Source organism: Martes martes, assembly GCF_963455335.1.
Source record: "Martes martes genome assembly, chromosome: 2".
Taxonomy (NCBI): Eukaryota; Metazoa; Chordata; class Mammalia; order Carnivora; family Mustelidae; genus Martes; species Martes martes.
In genome coordinates, this window is record NC_137889.1 from 117611179 (window position 1) to 117638426 (window position 27248).

The 27248-nt window shown below is 38.6% G+C and overlaps 2 protein-coding genes and 1 long non-coding RNA gene across 5 annotated transcripts in view; 1 reads left to right on the plus strand and 2 right to left on the minus strand.

The window, feature by feature from the left end:
- Window positions 1–25477, minus strand: part of FABP2 (fatty acid binding protein 2) — a 36118-nt gene extending 10641 nt beyond the window's left edge. For both annotated transcript variants that reach the window (XM_080796102.1, XM_080796101.1), the window contains exon 1: window positions 25383–25477. The gene's annotated coding sequence lies outside the window, so the exon portion shown is untranslated. The remainder of the gene's footprint in view (window positions 1–25382) is intronic.
- LOC308338121 overlaps window positions 1–27248 on the plus strand; it is a 63888-nt gene that overhangs the window by 34412 nt on the left and 2228 nt on the right. The window contains exons 3-4 of the long non-coding RNA XR_013966382.1: window positions 16746–16827; window positions 22847–22871. This is a non-coding gene — a long non-coding RNA (uncharacterized lncRNA). The remainder of the gene's footprint in view (window positions 1–16745; window positions 16828–22846; window positions 22872–27248) is intronic.
- Window positions 22053–27248, minus strand: part of PDE5A (phosphodiesterase 5A) — a 150480-nt gene continuing 145284 nt past the window's right edge. For both annotated transcript variants that reach the window (XM_080796099.1, XM_080796100.1), the window contains exon 21: window positions 22053–26548. In XM_080796099.1, coding sequence (XP_080652225.1) covers window positions 26411–26548 — 138 coding nt within the window. In that variant the 3' untranslated portion in view covers window positions 22053–26410. The remainder of the gene's footprint in view (window positions 26549–27248) is intronic.

A 27248-nucleotide genomic window follows, 5' to 3' on the forward strand; every position in this document is an offset into this window, starting at 1 on the left:
CTATTTCCTGTATCAGTGATTGATTCTGCCATTCTAAGGGTAATTCTAATGTCTTTCCTCTCCCTTATTCTCAACTTTCTATTTTATCAACAAATCAACTTTTACTCCCTATTATCACTTAAATATACCCTTTCTTTGTATTTCCTAGTAGTTGCCATCACTGACTTCGATTGCTACAATAATCTAAATGGTGTTCCTCTCTTCTGGTCTCTCAGAATCCATTTTGCCTAGAGAATTACCTTCATAGAATGCACATGTGGCCATGTCCTGTCTTTGCATATTATCATTCAGTGATTCCTTATTGCCATCAGCATACAATTCTATACTCCTTACCTTTCCTGTTCACCTCGCTTTATTCTTCCCCTATCCGAGGTACTCTGATCTCTCCCATCTCTATACTTTTGTACATCTTCTTAACTCTTCACGTAAATTCACCCCTTACCACGTACTCTCCTGGCCTAACAGCCACTTAGACTTTCAGAGTCAGCTCAGTGTCACCTGTCCAACCGACTGCCTTACCTTCCCCCTTCCTGCTGGTCTGTGCGAACTCTTCTTTGCCTGTACTCCAGTATTGCCATCAGAACCCTTTTACATTTACTGTATTGATTGTAGTGTCTATTAACCTGGTGTTTCTTCTAAGAGATTTTCAGATTTAGGAGCAGAGACAATTCAAAATGAGTACAAAATAGGTACAAAGTAAGCTTATGTATCCTAATTAAAGCCTTTGTTGCCTGGTTAGAAGTGCCATTTGTTTCCCAGTCTGGGTTCAGCGTGTGAGAGTTTGATCAGCTAACAGTTTGTTTAATAATGAATAGTACCCCACTGCCTTCTAATTTGATGCTAGGGTCATGGATTTACCCAGTGTAATATTTTGACTCCCCGCCTATTTTGCAACCAAACTGAGGAGCCTCCATCTGTAGGCTTTCCAAAGGAAAGTTAATTGCAGATCATAGGCTCCACAGCTATCTGGTTGGCAGAATACTACAAGGGACTTTGACTCCTTGATGAAATGAAGCAAACTTTTATCTCAGAGTGAAACAATAATGTTGCCAAAGCACTACTTCTCAGGCATGGCAGAAATAATCCTGTAGAAATCAAGAAAATGTTACCAATGTTAGGAAAAGCATCAGTTGGCTTCGCTATACCATAGCTTTACATCCTTGCCACAGAGAAACACACTTAGTGAGCAGACGGCCATAACTGTGTATATCACTATAGAAAATTTTGAAAATACAGCTCAGCTCAAAGAAAAGTAAAAGTTACTCAAGGTTTTATCTCCCAAGGTAGTTGGTGCTAGCCTTTATATATATATTTATATATAAAAATTAAATATAAATATTTCATCTATATTATAAATATAAACATAACATTATAATTTATATTAAATATATACTATAATTTATAATTATAGTTTGTATTATAAATGTGGGGCTTAATTCACAACCCTGAGATCATGACCCTGAGCCAAAATCAAGAGTCGGATGCTTAACTGACTGAGCCACTCAGGTGCCCCAAGAATTTTTTTTTTATTAATGAGCAGTTAATGCAGGTAACTTAGAAAGTACAAAAAGGCATAAAGAAAAAATTACTCAAGGACTTATTATCCCACCAACTGTACATAATTAATATGTTTATATGCAATTCATCTAGTTTTAAGTATGTTTGAATACACCGACACATATATTTGTGTGTGTGTATATATATTTCTATATTTATACATATATGTATACATATATGTATATACATATATGTATATACATATGTGTGTATATGTACACATAGGTATGTATATGTGTATACTCCTATAAGTTTGTTTGTGCATAGAGACCCATGCACATGACCCATGCACATATCTTCATTTGCTCAAGATTCATATTTTAGAAGGCTTCATTTGGCACCAAATAGAGGAGGGATTTGAGGGACTCATCTGGAAGAAAAAGCTAATTAAATATTGCTATAACCTTGCTGAGAAATGAGAACTGAAAATAAGATGGTGAAAGTGAGACTGGAGAAAAGAGAAATACAGAGATGTGGGAATACTCTAGATGGCTGTCAGACTAGATTAGCAGACAAGATAGCAGACGCCAGCTGTGCCAGATGTGTATGCTATTTCCCAAGGGCATAAGGGCAGTCTTCTCTTTGCAGAGATCTTATCTATATGGAAGACCAACCTTTGAAATGCAGATAAAGTCCCTAAACAACCTCAGTCAGTCAGACATTGAAATTTGCCCCCAATGAATGTTTGTTCCTTTTTCAGTAGGCGTTTGCTTCTTAAATCATCTCCCCATTAAAGAAACAGATTAATTTAATAGAATCACTCTCTTTATACTTAAATTGAACTTTTACGATCTGTTTATTCATCCATTCATTCCTCTGCTTATCCTTCTGTAACCACGAGTTGAATGAGCACGATTTATGGAGTTTAACTAAAATGCAGATTTATTTTTGTCTTTATCTTTCACTAGGAATTTTTTCCTGTGACTGCTTAAAAACCTAGGCAGTCCCTTGTGTTTTTCTGCCCGTTCAAGTAATAAAATGTTTGAGGATGTGGAGAAAGGGGAACCCTCTTACACTGTTGGTGGGAATGCAAGTTGGTGCAGCCACTTTGGAGAACAGTGTGGAGATTCCTCAAGAAATTAAAAATAGAGCTTCCCTATGGCCCTGCAATTACACTACTGGGTATTTACCCCAAAGATACAGAGTAGTGAAAAGAAGGGCCATCTGTACCCCAATGTTTATAGCAGCAATGGCCACGGTCGCCAAACTGTGGAAAGAACCAAGATGCCCTTCAACGGACCAATGGATAAGGAAGGTGTGGTCCGTATACACTATGGAGTATTATGCCTCCATCAGAAAGGATGAATACCTAACTTTCGTAGCAACATGGACAGGACTGGAAGAGATTATGCTGAGTGAAATAAGTCAAGCAGAGAGAGTCAATTATCATATGGTTTCACTTATTTGTGGAGCATAACCAATAACATGGAGGATAAGGGGAGATGGAGAGGAGAAGGGAGTTGAGGGAAATTGGAAGGGGAGTTGAACCATGAGAGACTATGGACTCTGGAAAATCAACCTGAGGGTTTTGAAGTGGCGGGGGGTGGGTGGGAGGTCGGAGGAACCAGGTGGTGGGTATTAGGGAGGGCACGGATTGCACGGAGCACTGGGTGTGGTGAAAAAACAATGAATACCGTTACGCCGAAAATAAATAAAAAATTAAAAAAAAAAAAGTTCTATCAGGGCTTTGGAGTCACACACCTCCAGGGGGCACCACTTGCATTGTAGTCTTCGTGTATGAGTCTCCTAGAGTTTAGCTCCAGTAGATTCTAATGGGAATTGTGCCCCTGGAATTTTGCAACAGGACCTTGAGTTCTAAAGTCACATTCATATCAAAACCATAGCTTTAATTCAATATTTAGGAATGTTCTGCCTAACATATTAAAAAATACTTTACTCTTCATTCAAAGGTGAGACTTCTCATCTACACTCTACCTTCATTCCAGGGCCTGGCCACAGGCAAGCCAGCAATCTTTTGGGGAAGAGTCTTCCATAAACCTTCTTGCTTCTGACCTCTAGGACTGGGGGGCAGAATGGAAGGTAGAGAGAGGTGGGGCCCCTTTTATCGCCCTGGCCCTCAGTCTAGCTCTCCAGATGTGGCAGTGCCTCATCCTCAGTGTTCCTCAACTTCTGCCTGCCAGCTGCTTGGTTGTCTTCAATCCTCTCGGACCATCCTCTTGGACAGGACACTTTTTAAAATGACCCCAGGATAATATTCCTACCATTAGTTTTCATCTAGTTCCTAGAATTCCCATACTTTTGACCCACTATGAGAGGAACGTGTCGTACCTTCCTAGTCACCTGGCCCTATCCTGCTGTATTAGTGTGCTTTAGCAGGCACAGTTAAGAGGCAGACATCATTACCTGGTGCCCCTCACTCAGGACTGGGACTAGGGTGAACCTAGTGAGGCACTTGTCTTAAGAGCAAAATTAAAGGGGATGCCAAAAAAATCAGCAAGGTAAATAATATTTTCATGAAACTTAAAAAAAATAAATATTAATAGAAACAAATATGATGGGCAAGAGATCAAAATTTTATTTTTTTTTAAAGATTTTGTTTATTTATTTGAGAGAGACAGAGATAACAAGAGAGAACAGGAGTGGGGAGGAGAGGGAGAAGCAAACTCCCCACTGAGCAGGGAACCCATTGCAGGGCTTGATCCCAGGACCCTGGGGTCATGACCTAAGCCAAAGGCAGACATTTAACTGACTGAGCCACCCAGACACCCCAAGATATCAATATTTTACATAAAGGCAGGGTTAGTGCAGGAGATAGTGAATTCTATGACTGTCTTGAGGTACATTGCAAACAATTCTGATCATTGTTCACCCACAGTGCATCTATCTTTCCAATGAAATTGTCCTCAAAAAAAAATTCTCCCAATTGCCATGATTCTTTATACCTATGTTGAAATTTGAGCTCTGTGGTTTTAGAGCTCCCTTTGAAAGGTATTTTGCGTATTGTTGTATTGGTCAAAATTTCCAATTTAAATTATAGCTATTCATCTGTCATCCATCTATCTACCCATCAACCCATCAGTCCACCCATTAATACACTAGGGTTGTATATGAAGGAAAATAAAAATGATCTGTGGGGGCACCTGGCTGGTTCAGTAAGAAGAGCATGTGACTCTTGATCTTAGCATCATATGTTCAAGCCCCACATTGGGTCTAGAGATTATTTAAGTAAATAAAAATTTTTTAAAGGACAGTTTTCAAAAACTAATGACTAATCCATTCTAAGAGATGGCTAAACTAATGGCTGTGAAATAGAAATATTTATAGTTACAAAGGGAATATGAAATTGGTCTGCCTCACCAAGTAGGCCCTGAGGCCATATTGATGTATAAAATTAAAGGGAGTCACAGTACATTTTACTCTCCTGTTAGAGATGTCCCTTAAAATATGCCCGTTACCAGCTTCCCTATTCTGCTTACATCTCCACCTCTATAGAGGCAGTTCTTATGAGCTCTTCTGAAACAGCTCATTCTGTACTTTCTGATCAGTTTGTTGGGAGTGTAAATAGAGACTCACCTTCAGAGGTAGAATGATGAGCCTGTATTGTTCAGAGGAAAATGAGGGACCTTCAAGCTACTAAATTGTCAGTTCCTTTGTAAAGAGTGTTTTCAATTGTTTTAATATAGTGGATTAAGTCAAACTTTGTGCCAAAGAATACAGGTATGCCTGTCATTGTAGGCACTGAGATTCTTTTGAAACTTATATTCAAAGTTTTTTTTTTTTTAAGCTGACATATTAAAGGAGTAACTTAGTCCGTAAACAGGTGTTGTCTATATAGCTGACTTCATACACAGTTATTGGCTCCAATGATTCTGAGTAGTTAGGAAGAATTCTCTAAAATCAATTAAGGCACCATTGGCCTGTTTGTGTAACCCAGCACGGATTAGTAAGGTAGCCCCTGGAATCCGGCTGCCGTGTATGGTTCAGTAACATCCAGGTGTCAGCTGTCGTTGCCTTGGTCGGTTGAATGACCCTGTTCCATAAGCACAGCCTAAAATGCACCTGGCTCACTAAACGGAACTGTAATATGCTGGCCACAGAAAAGAGGATTTTGCAGAACTGTTCCTGCTTGGAATAACATAATTGAGAATTGAATTAATCATGATCCAAAAAATTGTCTTAGCCCATGGCATAGGAATTCTAAAACCCCAAACGCCAAAACCTTACTATGTAAAAATAATACAAAAACAGACACATAAATTGAATTTCACAACATGCTGTTTTCCTAAAATATACTGTCTAAAGAGTTCTTGCAAATCAGTTCCTACTGGTTTGTAAATGACCATATTTACACTGAATTACAATAGCCCTCCTGCAGAGGAGGCCGGTTTGTTCAGAGAATGAATTAGGGCCCAGTGACACCGGGGACTCTATGGCCCCATCGTGGCAAGTGAGCAGAAGGCCAGTGAAAATGAAGCATTTATGAAGTTCACATTTCTTAACAAACATCTTCCAAAGAACAAAATGGGAATTCAAGAAACATGTACAAGTTTACTTAATATTCTTAATTAACATGAGCAATGATGTGAAAGAATACATTTTACATACATATTTCAAATAACCAAATAAATCCCATTTTAGCCACTCCTAATTTAAAAAGTAGAATAGTACCATAGGAGGCTTACTCTTTTCATGCTCACTATTCCCAAAAGCACTAATGGCTCTCTGCCCTAAGCACTGGAGAGGCTTAGCCTGCAGGCTTTCCTCTGGTTGAGAACCATACTCAGTCCCTGCTAGCAGGGCCTGCTGGAGGTGCCAGGGAATGAAACCGTCAGAAGCAACCCTCAGGTAATAATGGGCAGGAGCAGATAGATATCTGAGCGTCTTTGTCCCTCAGGTGGGATGACTTTGACATGTATTCTCTACAGCGTTCAAGAGGTCCCCAGTGATACTGAGCCTCGGTTGCTCACAGTAATAATCTGCCTATAACTCTCCCTGTGTAGACCTTCCCTTCCCATTTGACTTCTCTACTCCCTTACCAGTACCTGCTGGGATGACTTCCTACTTACACTCATATTCTTGCATCAGGGTCTGCTTCCAGTGACTCTAACAATTGCCAGTACTCTTGGAAGATCCTTATTTTCATCCCCAATTTTAACTCTCTGTTTCTCTCCAACCAAGGGTAACTACTGCTTTGATTTTTGTTTGTTTGTTTATCAGTGCTTTGCCTTTTTAATGATTTTATTAGATATATTAAAGATATCAGTAACTGACAATATGTGTTTAGGATTTCTTACTTTCAACTGAACAAATTTATTTCATACTGTATATATCCTTCTGTAATTTTTAAAGAACTAACCATTATGTTTCTGAGACTCACCTATGAGTTACTTTTTGTTGATATGTCAATAAAGCTATGAATATTTCTGCCCATTGCTGCTGGTACACATGGACCAAGAGTTTACCTAGAAGTGAAATTACTGAGTAATAGACTCTGTGCATCTTCCTTCTTTTAAAGTCCCATTTCCTAGTAAAGACAGTAGTTCTAATACATATGTCTAATTTTGTTTCCTTTTAAAGTCTCACCAAAGCTTTTAAAAAGACAAAAATCCACAAAGATGGGGAAAAGAGATGAGGCAGTATCAATAAAATTTTTAAATCTGGACAGGACAGGAAAGGACAATGGATGAATGGTAAACTGCTTGGTAGAACTGAGAAAGCCAAACCTAAGTTAGGGTACGGGGTGAAGGGAAGGAATCGGAGAACGAATTTAATTTATATTACAGAATCTTCAGAAGACCCCATAATTGGTGCCTCTGGAAGATGGGATTAAAGGAGCTAGCTGAAATACAGTGAATTGATTGAAAGTTTAAAGAAGTAGTTAAATTCTCAAATCACCTTCTCTATGCTAAGCCCGTGAGCAGTTGTCCCTCACAGTCAGCTGAGTTATTCTCCAGAGAAGCTAGGACAGAACTGACCGAGGAAAAGTAGACACAGCTGAGGACAAAAATACTGTAAAGAAACAGGAAGATTAATTGAGTGTGTGCCTATTAACTATTGAGAGATCTACCCTGTTCACTTTTAGAACACTGGAAGCCAGGCCTTTACTCTCTACATAAGATTTTAGAAGATTCTTCTCTGGGGGGATCTGACCAGCCCACGGAGAAAGACCTGAAAAAAATGTCATTGCACTTTCCCCAACAAATGGCTCACCTAGGTCCCCTAAAGGGAAGTTCACAGTTGACAAGCTTACCAGGGCTTTAGTCACAAACCTTGAAAAAGGAACATTTAATTAAGGACAAGAAATTTATTTTTTTTAAAGATTTTATTTATTTATTTGACAGAGAAAGAGTGAGAGATCACAAGGAAGCAGGCAGAGAGAGAGGGGGAAGCAGGCTCCCCAGGACCCCGAGATCATGACCTGAGCCAAAGGCAGAGGCTTAACCCTCTGAGCCATCCAGACACCCCCAAAAGAAATTTATTTGTGAAAAGAAATCTCTAATCTGAAAGAGAGAGCAAAACAAATTGATGAAATTCTTTTAGTTCTATGTTGGAAGAATAAAACCTCAAAAATAAAAGTAGGAGTGCAGGGCGCCTGCATGGCTCAGTTGGTTGGACAACTGCCTTGGGCTCAGGTTGTGATCCTGGAGTCCTGGGATCAAGTCCTGCATTGGGCTCCCTGCTCAGTGGGGAGTCTGGTTCTCCTTCTGACCTTCCCCCTTCTCATGCTTTCTCTCTCTCCCTCAAATTTAAAAAACAAAACAAAACAGAACAAAAACTTAAGAAAAAAGTAGGAGTGTAACTATCATTAATATTTTCAGAAATTTAAGAGAATATGTTTCTTTGGAACAAAAATAGCATGCCATGAAAATCAAACAGAGAACCAGAAACCACTCTTAGAAATTAAAAATATGATGGAAGAAATGAAATACTTAACAAAAGAGTTGGATGATAAAGAAACATCCCAGAAAATATATTAAAAAGACAAAAAAAAAAAAAGGAAATTAGAGGAACAGTCTAGGAGTCATATGTTTGGGAAACAGAAGTTCAGAATGTGAAGAACGGAAGGCAGGAAGCCATGTAGCATGTAAGTCACAAGAAAATTCCTCAAACTGAAAGATGACATTCTCCACACTGAGTGGGTCCACCAAGTACTTAGTACAGTGGGTAAGAATAGGACCACACTCAGGCACAAAGTGAAATTTCATGTATGTGGGGAAAAATAAACAATTTTATAAATTTCTGTGATTCTGGGGGGTAGGGTGAGGTGACAAGGACAGGTGCCATACACATCATAATCATAATGTGTTTAGGTTTCTCAACAGCATACTGAAAGTTAGATGATCAAGGAGAATTGCCTTCAAAATGTAAAGGAAATTGTTGCTTTCTCTTCTAATTTAGAATTCTATCCAAACTATCAACTGAGTATTAGGATGTTTTCCAGTTACACTGGAATGTTTTCTAAAAAAATTTATCTCATAAACATCTTTTCTGAGAAGCTACTGGAGGACAAATGTGCATTTGAAACTTGGATTTCAAAAAACCCTTAAGACAGATTTAAAAAAATAGGGGAAAAATAATACCAAATAACTTTTTCAAAGTGGGATATCAATGTCTCATCCATAAAACAGTGTATAAAGAGTACCTTAGCCACATTTTCATTAATAATTATTTTCCTCTAAAAATTTGATAGTGCTAATTGTGAATCTGTCAGCCTGACAGATTATTTTTGTCTTATGCGAAAAGTTTTAAAAGAGCAATTTAATTTCTTTAATTATAATAATATATATAAAGATATAGTATAATAATATAGTATATATAATACATATCATATAATATATATATTTACTACTATAATTTTTTACTGCTATAAATACTATAAATACATATTTTATATTTTTAGTCAGTTTCAATCAATTCTTTGTTTCTAGATGTTTTTCTTTTGTCTGTTACCAAAATTTTTTTCACTAATATATAAAATCTGTCTGTTGTGGTTTTGTCTCCTCTTCTTTTTATTTTCTTGGTCATTAAGCATGAAATATTTATTCACACTCACTAATAACTAGAAAAATACAAATTTAAATAACAATGTGATAAAATATTCTTTCCTCCAAATATCTCCTCTTCATTTTGTATGTTGTAGGTCACTCACACTTAAATGGCTATTTCCCCGCTGAACTTAAAGACTCTAAGAAACTTTATATATGTGCAATGTGTGTGCATGAATCTATAGCTCTTACTACAGAAGTAATTTATGTTTGTTGTTGAGAATCAGAAAATGCAGATAAGCAAAAAGGAGATAAGAACCTTCAATAATCCCTTCAGTTAGGAATTGCCACTATTCATATTTATTTTAGGTTGGGTTCCCTGAGAGACAGACTTGAAGACAGATAACTCAGTCCAGCTTACTCAGTGCTCTTGGGAAAACCCCGGTGAGTGAATGGAGGCAGCAGGACTGGGCAGTGGGGAGAAGCTAGTCTGCTTTCTCATAGCAACCAAGTCCTTAACCAGTCCTCTGAGGAAGTCTGGAACTGGAAAAGCCCTTCAGAGTTGTGCCTCACTCAGACGAGGGGGTTGGGGTTTTGTTCTGAACTCTCATTGCGCAGGGACAGGACACAGTTTGCCCCTGGAGAGAAGGTGCAACCAGGAGCTGGACAGCTCCCTTAGGCCTGGGACAATTTCTTGGCCCAGCTGTAAGCTGACACTGGCAGCTGCCGACGGCCCCGACAGCCTGGGCAGCGAGTTCCTCGTGCGTATACGTGGTGTGGCATGTGTAGGGCTGGGGTGGAAGTGGCTGGGGTGAGAGGTGAATCTTGTCAGTATATCCAGCATCCAGTAAAGTCTACCTCTTGCCTTAGTGGATCAACTTGCTTAATATAATAAGTCCACTTCATCTGGAAACAGTTCCTCAGGGCGCCTGGGTGGCTCAGTGGGTTAAAGCCTCTGCCTTCGGCTCAGGTCATGATCCCAGGGTCCTGGAATCAGCCCCGCATCGGGCTCTCTGCTCAGCAGGGAGCCTGCTTCCTCCTCTCTCTCTGCCTACCTCTCTGCCTACTTGTGATCTCTGTCTGTCAAATAAATAAAATAAAATCTTAAAAAAAAAAAAAGAAAAAGAAAAACAACAACAACAAAAACCAGTTCCTTGAGGATGCTGATGGGTCTCTCTTTCTGGGGAAATGTGGATGGTTAGTGGGATGAACTGTTAGCCCCAGGGAGGCAGCTCTCCTTGGGGAGACGACTTAGTTTATAATCTCTCTCTTCTGTGCCATGTTCTAGATTTGCCTTGCCTTAGGAGCTTTCCCTGAGGAGCCTGGGACTCTGGCTCACACTGTGGCAGCCATACTTACTCATTTTCTTCCAAAGTTTAGGAAAGAAATACTAAAGGACTCTTCAGTGGATCATGGGTACCAAACCTGTTTTTTCCTGCTTCCACGGTGCGAGAGGAACCCTATCTTCTGACACTCTGTCATTAATTATTCCTGCCATCTGGATGGTGACTTCTTTCCTTCTCTATTGGCCTCTTGGGAATAGAGCTCCTAATTCATAGAGGCCAGAGCCGAGCTGGGAAATGGTGGCAATAGGGCAACTGTTACTTTTATTCTTTATTTCTCAGACCCGTGTATTCTCCATGTTGAAGCCAGAGCACCATGTAACGGTTATTTTTAAGTATATGCTAAATCCCGGAGGCTGGTGCCCCTCTCTGCCAGTGTATGCACATATCCATTCCTTAGGCAAAATTCCTGAATTAGATTTGATGACCAAATGCCCATAGTAAAATCAGCTCACACAGATGAAAGTACGTATTCCTTTCGAGGTCTAGGCCATGACAGAACACCCTGGGCCATCTACAAATGCTCTCCACCTATTCCATTCCAGATTGTTTGCTCTGCCTGGCAAGTAGCAGCCTGGGTTAGTTCCGCCCAGGAACCCTGCTCTGGAATGGAAGAAGGGATTCTGATGTGGAATTGTCCTGGCAAATGGCTTGTAAAAAGAAGGATGTAATTGTAGCCGGGAAACACAAAGGGAAGCATTCGTTAACACCTCACTGTCCTATAATAGTTAAAAATCCCTAGTGGGGAATAATAAACTATATATCCCCCCAAAATAAATTATATATTCCAAGAAGAAAGGAGTCGGTTTCTGAAAGAGATCAGTTTGGGCAACTTGAAAATGGGAATATAAACTTCAAAGGAAACAGTTCTTCCGACTTAGGTAGCCTAATGAATGATTAACTGGCTGAAATGTCACTGATGGTTATGACTGTGCTGTCTATCAGGCTTGTTTAGGGCAAATAAAAGAGCACTTAGAGGATTATGCTGGAATAAGCAGATTCCAGCAAGTGCTGTTTGTCCTCCTTTGCAATAAAACATTCACCTCAGCCTTTCTTTTTTTTTTCCCCTCACATAAGAGACAACCAAAAAATTGGTGATGGCTTTCTGTTTAATTGGCATGTATAGGAGGTAACATGGAGGAAGGAGCTCTAGAAGGAGAAAGAGGAATAGATAGACTAAGTAAGGATCATCCACAAGAAAAACTCCCAGCTGGGCTGTCATCTGATCTCCACCACCCTTGCTCGGTGGTGGGAGAAGGGCATGCCGCTTCTCTAGCAGGACAGCAGAATGAGGATGTATGTTTGCGGGCCAACAAAGATGGTGCAGGTGATGTCCACACTGTGATCTCCATTGATCTGGGGTCAGCAGCTCACACAGAAAGGCCTGAAGGAAGTGACCTTTGCTTAGAGGCAGGTGGTGAGCCCATTGGGGCCCTTCTGCTGTGACAGCACTGACAGGTACTTTGCCGAAGGGACTTTGTAGCCAGACCAGAGTTCATCTTCTGACTCTGCCAACTGCAAGCTGTATGGCTTTGGGTAAGTAACCTAATTTCCTCTGCTATGTTTTCTTCTCTGAAAAATGGGGACAAAATTATCTATATGATGAGACTTGTAAGGATAAAATGAGTTAGTGTATGGAAAAGGCCTGGCACATAGTTAACTGCTCAATAAATGTTCACCTCCTTCCCTCCACTCTGCTAGGAGGCCTTGCTATAATGCAGAGAATGATTCTCTGGTAATGCTATAGAAAAGTCCTCTGTAGGCATGAAATCACCTGCCAGTGGTGCCCGGGACCCAGGCTTGATGGCTCTTGTGGGCCGACTAAGGAGCAGGGCTCAGGGCAGAAGGATGTTCACTATACCTGTGGCAGGGCAGTCATCAGGCTCTCTTCCCTGGCCAGGGTAGAGCTCTTCCCCTGAAGAGCTGGAATAGCCCTCTTCCCATCTGGAATGTACGCCAGGGTTTGAGGAAGCTCCAAGCTAGAACAACAAGGAAGGTACCTCCTCTTTTAAATCTCCTTGAAATGCTTGCTGTCTGTGATAGACTTGAAACAGGCGGCTTTTCCTCAGGGATGCTTTTTTGCCTGTCTTCCCCAGGGCCTCTCTCAAAGCTGGACTGATCCCTTGGTTCTTTTTTTTTTTTTTTTTTTTTTTTTTTAAGATTCTATCTATCTATCTATCTATCTATCTATCTATTTATTTGCCAGAGAGAGAGAGAGCGAGAGAGCGAGCAAGCACACAAGCAGGCAGAGTGGCAGGCAGAGGCAGAGAGAGAAGCAGGCTCCCTGCCAAGCAAGGAGCCTGATGCGGGACTCGATCCCAGGACTCTGGGATCATGACCTGAGCCAAAGGCAGCGGCTTAACCGTCTGAGCCACCTGGCATCCCTGATCCCTTGGTTCTGATAGTGAACAGTGATTGTCAGACCTCTGGTGTGGCAACCCGTAGGAATCTTTGCCCTCCCAAATTGCTCCTGGATGTTGAGTCAACCCATCAGGACATAGATGATAAATCAGAACAAGAACCTTTGCCCTTACTCCCAGATCTAGAAACAATTTGGTGAATTACCAGTAAGCAATATTTATCACATACAGAATGTCAGCTCTCCCTTTGCCCCTCTCGGCCTAGGGCATGCCACATCCAATTTGTTTTTGTTCCAACCATGAGAGGACTTAATTTCATCATTCTGGCCTGCGGCAGTTAAGTGTTTTCCAAGCATATGACCTATGAGGAGGAGGAAGAGGACTGATAGTGGATCTAATCTTTCAAGGTCTTTCTTAAGCAACTGTAGATAATATAGAAGAATAGGAAATTCTGGAAGCCATCATTTTATTTATTTATTTACCCCACAACTAATTTTTTTAATTTTAATTCCAGTGTAGTTAACATGCAGAGTTATATTAGTTTCAGGTGTGCAATATAGTGATTCCACACTTCCATATATTACTCAGTGGTCATTAAGATAAATGTGTTTTGGAAAAAAAAAAAAAAGATAAATGTGTTTCGGGGACGCCTGGGTGGCTCAGTTGGTTAAGTGGCTGCCTTCGGCTCAGGTCATGATCCCAGGGTCTTGGGATCGAGTCCCACATCGGGCTCCTTGCTTAGCGGGGAGCCTGCTTCTCCCTCTGCCTCTGCCTGCCTCTCTGTCTGCCTGTGCTCACTCTCTCTGACAAATGAATAAATAAAAAATTTAAAAAAAAAAAAAAGATAAATGTGTTTCGATTCCCATCACTTATTTCACCAGTCCCCCCACTGACCTCCTTTCTAGTATCCAACCATTTGTTCTCTATAGTTGAGAGTCTGTTTTTTGATTTGTCTCCTCTCTTTTTCCTTTGCTCATTTGTTTTATTTCTTAAATTGTAGGTATAAGTGAAATCATACGGTATTTGTCTTTCTCTGACTGGCTTATTTATCTTAGCATTATACTCTCTAGAGCCACCCATGTTATTGTAAATGGCAAGATTTCATTCTTTTTATGGCTGAATAATATTCCATTGTATACCTATACTACATCAAAATCAAAAGCATCTGCAAACAAAGGTAAAAACCAACAAAACTAAAAGAAAATCTACTGCATAGGAGAAGGTATTTGCAAATGACATATCCAATAAAGGGTACAGAGCTTATGCAACTCAACCCAAAAAACAAATAATTCAATTAAAAAGTGAGCAGAAGACATGACGACATTTCACCAAAGAAAACATCCAGATGGCCAAAAGACACATGAACAGATGCTCAACATCACTCATTATTGGGGAAATGCAAATCAGACCATATAAGACATCACCTCACACCTGTCAGAATGGCTAAAATCAAAAACTCAAAGCAACAAGTGTTGGTGAGATGTGGAGGAAAAGGAACTCATTCACTGTTGGTGTGAATGCAAAACAGTATAGCCGCTGTGGGAGACAGTATGGGGGTTCCTCAAAAATTTAACAATAGAACTATCCTACAATCCAGGAATTTGCACTACTGGGTATTTACCCAAAGAATAAAAAAATTTGAAGGCGTATATGCACCCCGATGTTTACTGCACCATTATTTATATTAGTCAAACTATGAAAGAAGCCCATGTGTCCAACAATAGATGATTGGAAACCATCATTAGGCTACTTCTCTTCCTGTTGAAATTCAATCTTTTACTTCTCTCTTTCCTATGTAGATAGAATAGGTTGTACTTTTGTTGAGACGAAAAATCCAGATAATTAGAGAGAGGATAAAGTTTTCAGCGAGTTGCTCTTACAACTTCTAGGAGTCTCTCTAAAAAAAGTGTTACTATATATATATAATGTTATAACATTAATATAATTAATATATATAATTATATATAATGTTATATTTTATATATATATACACACACACACACACACACATATATATATGTATATGTGAATCATTTCTTCAATGGCTCTGTGTATCTAGGCCTTGAGTCTCAAGATTATAAGCAGTTGGAAGAAAAGAGCAATGTTTTAGATCAGTAATTCTCAAATTTCAGCGTCCATCAGAATAACCTGGAGGGCTTATAAGAAACTCATCTTGCTCAGCCTGACCCTTGGCAGGTCAGGCCCAGGGCCTGAGCATCTGCATTTTCAACAGGTGCTGCTGGTGCTGAGGACCGGAACCACACTTTGAAAATTGCCGGTTTACATAACAAAAGCCCTACCATTTGGAACTGTTAGAGAGCAGAACTATTTTGTAATGCAAAGTACGGCAGATGTGATGGGAGCAGACTACTAAATAATGAAGCAACTGAGTCTTTGGGACTCAGTTTCATCATCACGAAGTCAGGAATGAGAATAATGCCTGTATCAGAACTGCAGGCAAGATGGGATAAAGTCACGTGTGAGAAAGAGCTTGGTAAACGGCAAAGCACGGTCTAAATTTAACTGATCCTGGATGTGGCTTCAATAGTCAGATTTTCTCTTCTTGAGAATTCAAGCTTTTATTTTAACTTCTGGAATAGAAGTCTTCCATCATTACCATCATTGTGCTAATAGTAATGATACTTGTGGTCTTCTAGTCTCCTAGTGTACTTTCTGGGCTGGGCACTTAACACATTTTGTTTATAGCTTCCGAAAACCTTATGTATTTTATCATATAAAATTTTAATCATATTTTATCCTATAAATTTTTGCTTACTTAAAGGAATATAGACAGAATTTAAATTTTTTTTGAAGATGGAGGAAGAGGCCACAAAGTAAGCGGCCAAAAGCAGCCAAAAGCTCAAGAGAGCAAGGAAGTGGCCTTTAGCAGGAAGGCAGCTGCGCTGACCCATTTTAGACTGTGGATCCCCTGTTTTAAATCCATACATTTGTTGGTAGGATTTTTCCTACCAGTGATAGGAAACTAATACAATGTCTTTGCAAGGAAAATTTTAGAAAATTGAGTACAGAAGGGATGTTGACATATTTCATTGTCCAGGTGTAGTACATGTGAAAATCAATGCCCCCGGTAGTGTCCAGGTAGTCTCTTCGTGTTCAAGTTCAGGAATCATCTGCTTGTGTTTTTCATTGTCATATGTGATCCTTCTCTCCTCCCAAATTTCATAATCTCCACTGAGAGAAAAAAAGAGCAACTCTGTTATTCTCACAGTGTTGTGGCTCTTTAGAGCCTGTTTGTATGAAAATAATATCTTGTTGCTTTTGCAGTTCCCTGATACCATTTATTTGTGTTGGTTATATTATTACTCTAGCACCAGCACGTCCCATGTACTGCTTACGCATCCTGGCTATCAGTGAGCTGACTGTCATGCAGTGGTGATCAGCATCAATGCAAGTCTTAGAATAGGCGGAAGAAAAATAGGAATGATAATTTTTGGTCTTGTTAAATCTGCTTTTTCAGAATTTGATAATACAAAATAGGACAACATATCTTACAACTATGTTTTTCCTGAATTCTTTAGGCCACATTTACTGCATTACTCCCTAAAATGGGATCTCATTCAGTGTTGACTTCACTCCTGCCTTCTCTACAGCCACTGGCAGGTGAGTAAGAAGAATATTCTGACTCCTACATTACGTCCTTCCAACAGCACAGCCTATGACAGACTCGGGAAAGCAGATTTACTCCACTGATCAGAAGCAGGAGAGCCCATTGATAGAAAAGGCCCATTTCGCAGAACGACAGTATAGCAATACCTTCTAGGAGATAGGCACAGCACTCCGAGAAAACCTTGTGATGCTGCTGGTGTGGAGCTTTGTGGAGATGGTTAGGTAAGTGAAGTGTTTGAAGCAAATGCATAGGTTGAACATGCTCTGGTTAAATGGGTTTGCTAACAGTCCCTGCCTCAGCCCCTTCAGAAGCTCAGATCTTGAGACAGGCCACATATCCAGACACTTACCTAGGATTTCTGACTTAAAATGGATCAGGATTAGAAAGGTAAAAAAGAGAAACAAATCTCCAGCATTCACTGCTTTTTATTAGATCTATTTAAACCACTTAAGGACTGTGGAGTGATGTGGCCATCACTCTCCAGTTGGGTGTCTGACTGAGTTGAGTGAGAGGTGGAACAAGAGGCTGAGTGTTGTTTTAGGGGTGTTCCTTCATTTGGAAATACAAGAATGAGGTATTAATGATTTCTCCCAATAGCCTCTCTCAAAGAGTTCTGTTGTCTGGATTTCTTGGGGATCTGGTCCTAGTCTTGTGGCTTCTGACTTCATGTACTATGAATTGCTTCCTCTTGTGTTTTGCAGTTTTGAATTAGGAATTTGTCTTTAGTGGCATAATTTCTCTAGAAATTTTATGGGTCTATTTTGGGTTATGTTCTTCCAAAGACATTTTACCTTTGTTTTTGCCTGGTATCTAGGGATATTACTGGCCTGAGACTTCTTTTGTGATTGTAATCTAATTTGGGTAGTCCTGGATCATATTCAAACATCAAATCTGTGTTAATGAGGATGGACCCAATGTTATTATTAGCCCAGATTAAGACAGGCATGCTTCCTTTGTTTTCCTGTGTCTCCAAGTAGATTTCTTCTGTCCCCCCCAAGCCCCCTCCCACCTTCTTAATGTTCAGTGAGGGCGTAACTCTTCACATGTTTCAGCCTTACTTGGAGAGCCAGTACCCAAATACTGTTTCCTTCTTGGGTGGGTATTAACCCCCCTTCATGATTTGGTCTGAAATATTCCTAGATCTGACATAGTGTCAGTTCATATGCTAACTGTTTTATTTCTTAAGTAGCTTTATTTTGGTCTCTGGGGAGTTCTCTTTCTTAAGAGTTCAAATATACATTTATTAAAACACATTTTAAAATTTTATACGCTTATAAATATTTACATATTATATTATAATATTTATATTTAAGTATTATATTAATACTTCATAAATAGTTTAAATCATCATTCATAATTATAAAACTAGTAATTATTTATTTATTTTATTATTATTTTTTAAAGATTTTATTTATTCATTTGACAGAGGGAGATCACAAGCAGGCAGAGAAGCAGGCAGAGAGAGAGGAGGAAGCAGGCTCCCCGCTGAGCAGACAGCCCAATGCGGGGCTCGATCCCAGGACCCTGGGATCATGACCTGAGCCGAAAACAGAGGCCTCAACCCACTGAGCCACCCAGGTGCCCCAAAAACTAGTAATTATTTAAATAAATAGTGGGAAGACCTTCAACTTCTCTAGTCTCCTACTTTTAGATTTTCACACATATTGTTTCTTCTGCCTAGAATGTTCTTCCTTTTCATGTGGCTAAACCAGATATCTCACCCTTAAAGAAGTCAATTGTGAAGCCTCAGGTTGGAATTAAGTACCCTCCACTCCCCACCCTCAGTGCACAGACAGATGTTAACTATCCGTTGTATTTGGCCTCCACTGGGCTAGAAGCTCTGTGAAGCCATGCTTGTTTAGTTTACCCCAGCTGGATACCTAGTAGAGAATCAACTATTTGTGAATGAATGAGCATCTTCTGCTGACTTTTGTATGCTTATTTATTATTTTCATTTAAAAAATTACTTAAATTTAATTTAGTAAACACGTTATATTAGTTTTAGGAGTAGAGTTTAGTGACTCATCACTTGCTTACAACACCCAGCGCTCATTACATCCAGTGCCCTCCTGAATGCCCATCACCCAGTTACCTCATTTCCCCACCCAGTTCCCCTCCAGCAATCCAGCAACCCTGTTGGTTCTCTATAGCTAAGAGTTTGTTATGGTTTGCTTTCTTTCCTGTTTTTATCTTACTGTTTTTTTCCTTTCTTTCCCCTATGTTCATCTCTTTTGTTTCTTAAATTCCACATGAGCAAAATCATCTGGTATTTGTCTTTCTCTGACTATTTCATTTAGCATAATACACTCTAGCTCCATCCATGTCCTTGCAAATGGCAAGATTTCATTCTTTTTGATGGCTGAATAATATTCCATTGTATTTATATACCACATCTTTATCCATTCATCTGTTGATGAACTTCTGGGCTCTTTCCATATTTTAGCTATTGTGGGCATTGCTATATATACATTGGGTGTGTGTGCCCTTTCAAATCACTATTTTTGTGATTCTAGGTATTTATCCTTTGGATAAATAGTTTTATCAATAGATACCAATAGAATCCTTTGGATAAATACCTAGAAGTGCAATTGCTAGACTGTAGGGTAGCTCTATTTTTAACTTTTTGAGGACCCTCCAAACTGTTTTCTAGAGTGGCAGGGATACCGAGAAAGGGGCACCTTTTTACACTGTTTGTGGGAAAGCAAACTGTTGCTTATTTATTTATTTATTTTGCTTATTTATTTTTAAGTGTAAATCTTATCTTTTCTGTAAGATTAATGGTCTCTAGACTTTATGAATTTTCCTTGGTTTGTAGCAATATGGTAAAACTGACACTCAGAGTAATGCCACTAATGGTTATCAATTTATTAATGGAAGTCTGATAGCTAACTTATTTTTCACAATAGAAAACAAATTTTTTTTCCTAAAACTTGCTTTATTCAGCTTGTTTTTTCATCTTAAATTTCACTTCTTGTCCAACTGAGAATTTCTAAAAACTCTGTATGGATTTTTGTTTCCCTTCTTTATAAAAAATTTCAATTTTATATCAAGTGACAAAGTATAGAAATCCATTCTTTCACTCAATATTTGTTGAGTACCTTTAAAGTACAAGAAAGCTGCAGAGATGCTGGTAACTTAGGAGGGCTGTGATTATAGCAAGTTTTCTTAGGGCCACAGGAGAATCAAATATGTTTGAAGGCCTAGGGTATGGAGCTAGAATAGAAAAGAGAAACAGGGGTTTCAAGAAAAAGGGAATAATGATAGGACACAGTCTCCCTTTCATTGCCCAGGAAAATTTTTAACTTATTCTAACAATTGAGTAGAGCACCCTTAGAAACTACTCCTATGGCTTGTGTGCACGTGCGACGACGGAGAGAGTATGAGCGAGAGCGCATTTGTAGCTGACCATGTTTTATGCCTTTCCTTCTTGGGCCAGGCAGATCAGCGAGACCAGAGAAGTTCTGAATTTCAGAGAGCTGGTTGGTAAAGGGTGAAGCTTGTTACTTACAGGCATGCATATGTTAGATCGGTGTTATATAAAGCCTAAAAACACTCCTGTTGGGTAAGGGGAAACAGTGATAAGAAGTGAAATATGGTTTTAAAAGTAATTGATATTGGGGATATGAAGGTTGAAAGTTATTGTAATAGTCCTTGTTTATTGCTTCTCCCCTGCCATTGGCCATGGAAGCTTGTCCTTTACATGGCAATTTAGAAAGAGGAATCCTAAAAGGTGCCATTGGGATTGCTGTCAGATGATTGAGAATCAACTTAGTTCCTGTATATTTTGCGCGCGCACACACACACACACACACACACACGTACACAGTTAAAATGAGGCAAGCCAGAGAGAAAAATCATGCATGCCATTTAATTAGTCAAATTTCTTTTAGTTTCAAATAATTACTTTGATTCCATGCATAACCTTTGTAAATGTTTATTTTGAAAATGTGGTTTGTGAACTGAAAAGATAGCTCTTTTTTGTTTGCCAAGGCTGAATATAGCTCACAATCAGAGAATATTCTCTTTAAGTTCAAAGAGTTTCTGTTAATTTAATGTCATGTGCCTTAAAAATAGAAAATCATACCCTGACATTTGCATATATCAAACATAGCAATCCCTGTTTGCTGAGAAGGAAGCACAGCTAATAGCAAGAATGTGAATTCAAAAGAGTTGTCAGATACTTCCTTTTTCTACAGAAAGGGGTGATGTCTCCATGGTTGGAATATCGGAGACGTCAGGTGACCAGTTATTGTTTGGAGAACATCTTGATGAAATGACCACTGATCAGAGAGGACGCAAGAATTAATTCTCTACTGATTATTTCCATTTTGCTTTTCTTTAGCTAGTAAAAATTTTTTAAAATGCAGTTTTATTCATTGTTCCCAGTAAGGGATTACTTCTTTAAATAATCAGGAACTCTGGCGCCCCCAAGTGGTCAGGAGATCTAAACTATTATTTTACATGAGCTTTCATTTCATTTTTGTCTTCAGTTTTGTGAATTAGGCATAGCCTAGATATTCTGTTCCACATGAAGAGGGCTTGTCTAGTGGCAAAACTGAATGATGAATCAAAAACTTGAAATTTAATTATACCTCCACATCTCTACATTAGCAGCTGAAGCATGGTGGTATCTGGGGTTCTGTGAAGGCCTGTCATTTGCTATGATCAGATGAACTCCAGGAATGTTAACAGTAAAAACCCAAACAAAACCAAATCGGCTAGGTCAGGGAAATTTTACCTCTAATGCTTCTAGATAGTCCATTGGATCCACCAAGAATGGATCTGAGACCTTTTACAATTAAAATTCAAAAAGAGAACTAAATGGAATAAATACCTGCTTTGAAATTAGCCGCGTCTGGACTCAAATCCAGCTCCTGCCCTTTGGCAAGTATGGAACTCCTCCACCTTAGCTCCTCCTACAACAGGAGACTGGTAATAATCACCCTTCATGGAGTTGTTAGGAGCTTGATGTAAAGAAGGTATGGAAAATGTTGCCCTCAGATTGGTAGCAAAGGATGTTAATACAAAGAAGACTATTACTGAGAGGGGTCTTGGTTAAGGAAAGGATTTGATTAAATCACATTTTTTTCCAGCTAATAGGACCACAGGTTAGCTTGACTGAAGTCTCTCATACCATTGGGTCCGTTCTCCCTGCCTAAAATTCCCCTAAAAATCACACAATACTCATACCTACTTGTTCATTCTTCTTTTTATTTTTACAAAGCATAGCAAAATGAGTTAACAACTGACAGGTGAAGAGTTTGCGCAACAGAAGACCACCCTGACCATCTCTTGATTTTATGGGCATCAGAGGTGGGGAGGTGTTCCTTTAAAGTGATTTTGTCATAGAAGAGTCATCGGAAATGGTTCTTATGGTGGGGGAGAGGAAACACAAGAAATCAACAGTCGCAGTTATTTAAAAGGACTTAAAAGCTAAACATAATATACATAATAACTCCTTTATCCTAGTACAAAAATAGTGCCAGAAACTATATATTTGTTCAAATATATTGAAAAAGGTATAAGAATACAAATAGATATTAACAGTGGCTAGTGATGATTCATAAGGTTTTCTTTTCTTAAACTGTAATAGAAATTTATATTTTCAACTATTTACACTGCTTTCAATGACATTTATTAAGACACGTTTACACAGGCTTTTGAGAAACATATGGAAAGGTGAAGTGAGCTTTAGTACTTTCTTCCTTGCTCCCTGTAGGGGAGCAGAAGGGGTCCAAAACTGTGCACAATTTAACAATCTAAAAGAACTCTGAGTAATCTCTACCTGGCTAGCATATGGGGAAAAAAAAAACTTTATATAGTAGAATACATGACTCCTTACATAAGGTGTTCTTTAAGCTATCAACAGGGTAAATGATGCATACTTGTAAGAAGACAGGATATTCACTGATGGAGTCTTAGTTCCAGGTAAAGAAGGTCCTTGGAAAACTGTCTATAATACATATGTTATAGATGACAATGCAAGTGATATAATGTACCCTATATTTTCAGGTTCAGTTGGCAGGATCAGAAGCTGGTAAGTCTCTTATCTAGCCCTTTTTGCAGACTGTGGGCTCCTTGAGGTCACTGCTCTATCTCTATGGCAGAGCACAGTGCCTGTTGTGTCACAGGGGCTCAATAAAGGGTGGACCGTTGCATGTCTGATACTGAGCAATTCAATTATACCACCTGATTTCAACTACACTCATTCACAGGAGAGGACGACAATTTCATCTTTTCCTCTTCTCATCTTAAAAATCACTCTTGTAATCAAATCAAAACCAAAACCAAAACAACAGCACTGCTTGTGATGACCTATCAAGCATTAGGAGTAAAATCTGGTGAAAAACACAGAAAACTTGAAAATCAGATCGGAGTATGTCTAACATTTGTGCTCTATGCTGAAAATAAAGGCACTTTACCGCTAGGCAAGAACAGATCTGTGACCAGTTTCCTCCCAGATCCCAAGATTTCCAGTGTATTTTCATACACTTTCTAATCTCAGTAATCTTATCTAATAGAAACTATTCTTCACTATTAACAAATAAGTGGTGACAACATGACTCCCCAGAGTTTGTACCTTGAGGCAAGGTACTCAAAATCTCACATTCACTTGTGATCTGCATGAGAAAACAGATAAATGTATTATCTTTTTTTCAGTCTTTGAAACAGAGGAAGTGACATGTGGGATTAGATACCGTGCTCTGCAGCCCAGTATCCCACTTCTGACAGTGGTCTCCAGAGCCCATTAGGGCTGCCGTGGTAGCTTCCTTCTGTGACATCCTCCATGAAGACAGAGGCTTTGCCCAAACATAACTCCTCTAATAACATAACTCCTCTTGTTCAGGCACACAGAGGTTAAGTGACTCACACAGGTTCACAAAGGACTGTGACTGGCAAGGGCCAATCCTGCGAAAAATATAAGGCCTGGCAATTTTATAGATATCTTTTAACGACTTAGTAAAATAGTGGGCACTTTCGGGGCTGAAAATTGTAATGATATGTCATCATTCAGCTATAACTATAACAACTTTAGGAAAAAAACAGCTTCTTACTAGTAATACAGATACATTGCAGGGGAGGAAGGACTACAAATATATTTTTTCCAATTTGGGAAGATACTGGAAAAAAAATTCACATAAGAACAACAGCTTTGATTTGTGACCATGTACCAGATAACCTACGTATGGAATGATTTTCCTAAAAAGTAAAAATTATTTGAACCATCTAACTGGTCCTAAAGAAGTATTCTTGTAAGAACAAAAACTTCCAACAATAGAACAGGCATGGCACTACCCAACTTCTTTTAATTGCTAAACTAGTAAAGTAAAATAAACCATTATCTAAAGTAAACCAAACAATTTCTAATCTACATAGAACTTCTTGTTTGTTAAAATGGCACACATACAAAACCTCCATACATCTCAGTGACATATTAGATGGGTCTAAAAAACTACTCAAGTACATGATTACAGATTTTAGCATAACTGCTAAATCACAAGGTGTATGATAAAAACGTTACTAAAGACTGCTCTTTTTTAAACGATTTTTCTATACTAAAGAATTATGTCTGCATGCATGGGTGTATACCAGTATATAGATACATTATTTTAGTGACAGCCTGTGTAATTTACACACCAGCGCCACCAAGAGGCAACTTTACAGATCTCACCTATATGACGTCAAATAAAAATTGAATAACATCCTCAAAATACAAGTTTTACAACAATTACACATATAGCAACAAACAGTTGGTAACTTCCTAGACCAGCATTTACCACTCTAAAGTGATGGCAAGACAGTTTTTTTTTTTACCTGAATGTTAAGAATAAAATCACATTTGTAAGATTCACACTCAGAATTTTAAAAACGCAATGAGTATATTGAATTTTAGGCAGTTGAGAAAAAAAAACAATATGAATAGGAAACAATGTTTAGTGAAAGTCCTTTGAGGACGCTGCACCATGTCCCCAAGAGATTTTCTACCCAATTAGTGACTGAAACTCAGAAACTTTTTTTTGGTGGTTAACAAATCAGACAAATACTTCTCTTCCTACTTTCCTTGAGTCCAAACATTTCCACATGCTTGGAACAGATTTTCCTTTCCCGAACCAGTTGCTCGATTCAGTATCTGCTTCTCTAATGATGAATGAATGTGTATTTAGGGTACACATGATCAATGGGAATCCACTCAAATGGGCTCACATCTAAGACAATGTTAACGTTTTCTAAATGTGCTAAAAGCTATGAAAAGTATCAACAACCTTAAGCTCAGGGTCAGCATTTAGTGCACACACCCAAACTTCTGTGATTCTGAGTTGACTAGTCCTATAAACTGAAATATGGCAGTTTCTCAGCTGCAGACTCAATACGCTGAAGTTTTATTCAGGCCTAAGCTTTCCTCCTGTCCCGCTTCTTCAATTTAATTTTTGACCTGAACATCAAGGATAGCCCCTTTCTGTTTATACAATTAAAACTATTCTCTATGCTTCCTTTGACAAAGAAAAATAATGATTCATTTTACCTTTTATCTGCAGTCATATCTTACCTCAGGTCAGTGCTCCAATGATCACTTTTATTCTCAGTTTTCTGTCGAGACTTAAAACTGTTCACTTATAAACTATGGTTTGTAAGAAAAACAACAAGGAAGTTATTTAAAAGAGGAAGTTCAATATTCAAAACACTGACTCTCAGAGGACTCTTCCAACAGAATGTTTCTCTTCACTGACAGATAGATATGGCCATTCCATTTCTGGTTCACACTCATCCCTCAGTAAAGTCAAGGACCATGAAGTCCATTAAATCAGTGTCTCCTCCTAAGGTTTTCCCTACTTTCCATCAGAGAAGATAGATTGCAGTGATTTTATGGGTAGTGTTTGGATAGACATATGTACTGAAACGAAAGAGTTCTCCCCTTCATGCTCACTAACAAAAACAGCAATCAATTAACAATACCTTTTCTTTACCATACTGTCTTATAGTACTTGCCATTTGTTTCAGAGTTTTAGCTTTTTTGTTGACAAATACTATCCTTTCCCCTTAAATCCACTAGGCCAGCACTTTTCTCTATCCTACGATAGAGAAAAAAAAAAAAAAAAAAAGATAGGTTTTAAATGTTACAGAATACATTCAATTTGCTCCTAGACTATTTTAGAGAATGAAAAGATTCCAAACATTCTTTAAAAGATTGGTAATTCAGAAAACACAAAAACAATTATTTAAAACCCCCAAGCAAAAAACAAACCCCCTAAAACTCCCCCAAAATAAAACAAAAAATCTCAGCACAAGAATTTAACTTGCATTTTGTAGTACACAAAATATCACAAACAGAGCTCTTATCCATGTGCTAAGAGTGAGTGGGTGTTGTTGATAATCTCAGATCAGTGGCATAAAACAAATATACAGAAAATATGTAATAGTCCCCTAAAAACATTTCATGCTGTGCCCTTAAAAGTTGTGCAAAAATAAAAATACAGCAGTGGCAAAGTATACACTAAACTCATACAGTGTATAGCAAAACTAGACATACTGCAGAATACACGGTCTGTAAACTTGAACCCAGTGTGAACAGACCGCTCAGTTCCGCTTGGCCTGGCTGCTCTCCCCATTAATCAGCATTTTCTCCTGCTGTTCTGCAAGAGCCTGCCATTTTTGCCTGTTTTTTCTGCAGCCATCCAACAAAGGGAAACAGTCCTCTGATACATGGGTCAGGGCCTAAAGAAAGAAAAGAAAGCAAACAACTAGAAGGCATCCAGGAAATAAGCCCCCTCCTCTGGCTTATTCCCAAGAGCCACAATCTCACACTCATTTCACTAGCAGGCCCACTGTAGGGGTTTTCACAAGCTGTTTGAACAAATATGCAGATCATTTATGACTGAGTTCTCTTAATCTGTGCAGACAAGGAGTATGTGATGAGAGATAGAGCATACACATACATTCCAAAGTAACCTTACTGAGTTACAATAGAATGGAATCCACTTCTCAGGGAAACAATACATTTTGCTTTTTGGTAGTACAGATGGCTCTCCTGAAGTGTGATCATATCAGGAAGTGCTTAGTTTTTATGTTTTTCTATAAAACAGTTTTATACAATGTACTTAAATAGACTGGTATCAAAGATCATAATAAAGATTAACTTATTAATGGTATTATTTACCAATTATTAGTGCCACACATATTTAGATACAAAATGTTCACTGCAGGTTTCTTTGTAATAGAGAAACTCTGAAAATAACCAACAACAGGGATAGGTATACTATGTTACTATTTTGCAGCCTTTAAAAATATCACAGAAATACACATGACATGAAAAAATATACATTAGGATATATTATGATTTACAAAAACCAAATTTGCTAAGTGAAAAAAATGCAAAAATTTCATAAAGCATATACACTAATATATTAACAGTAGT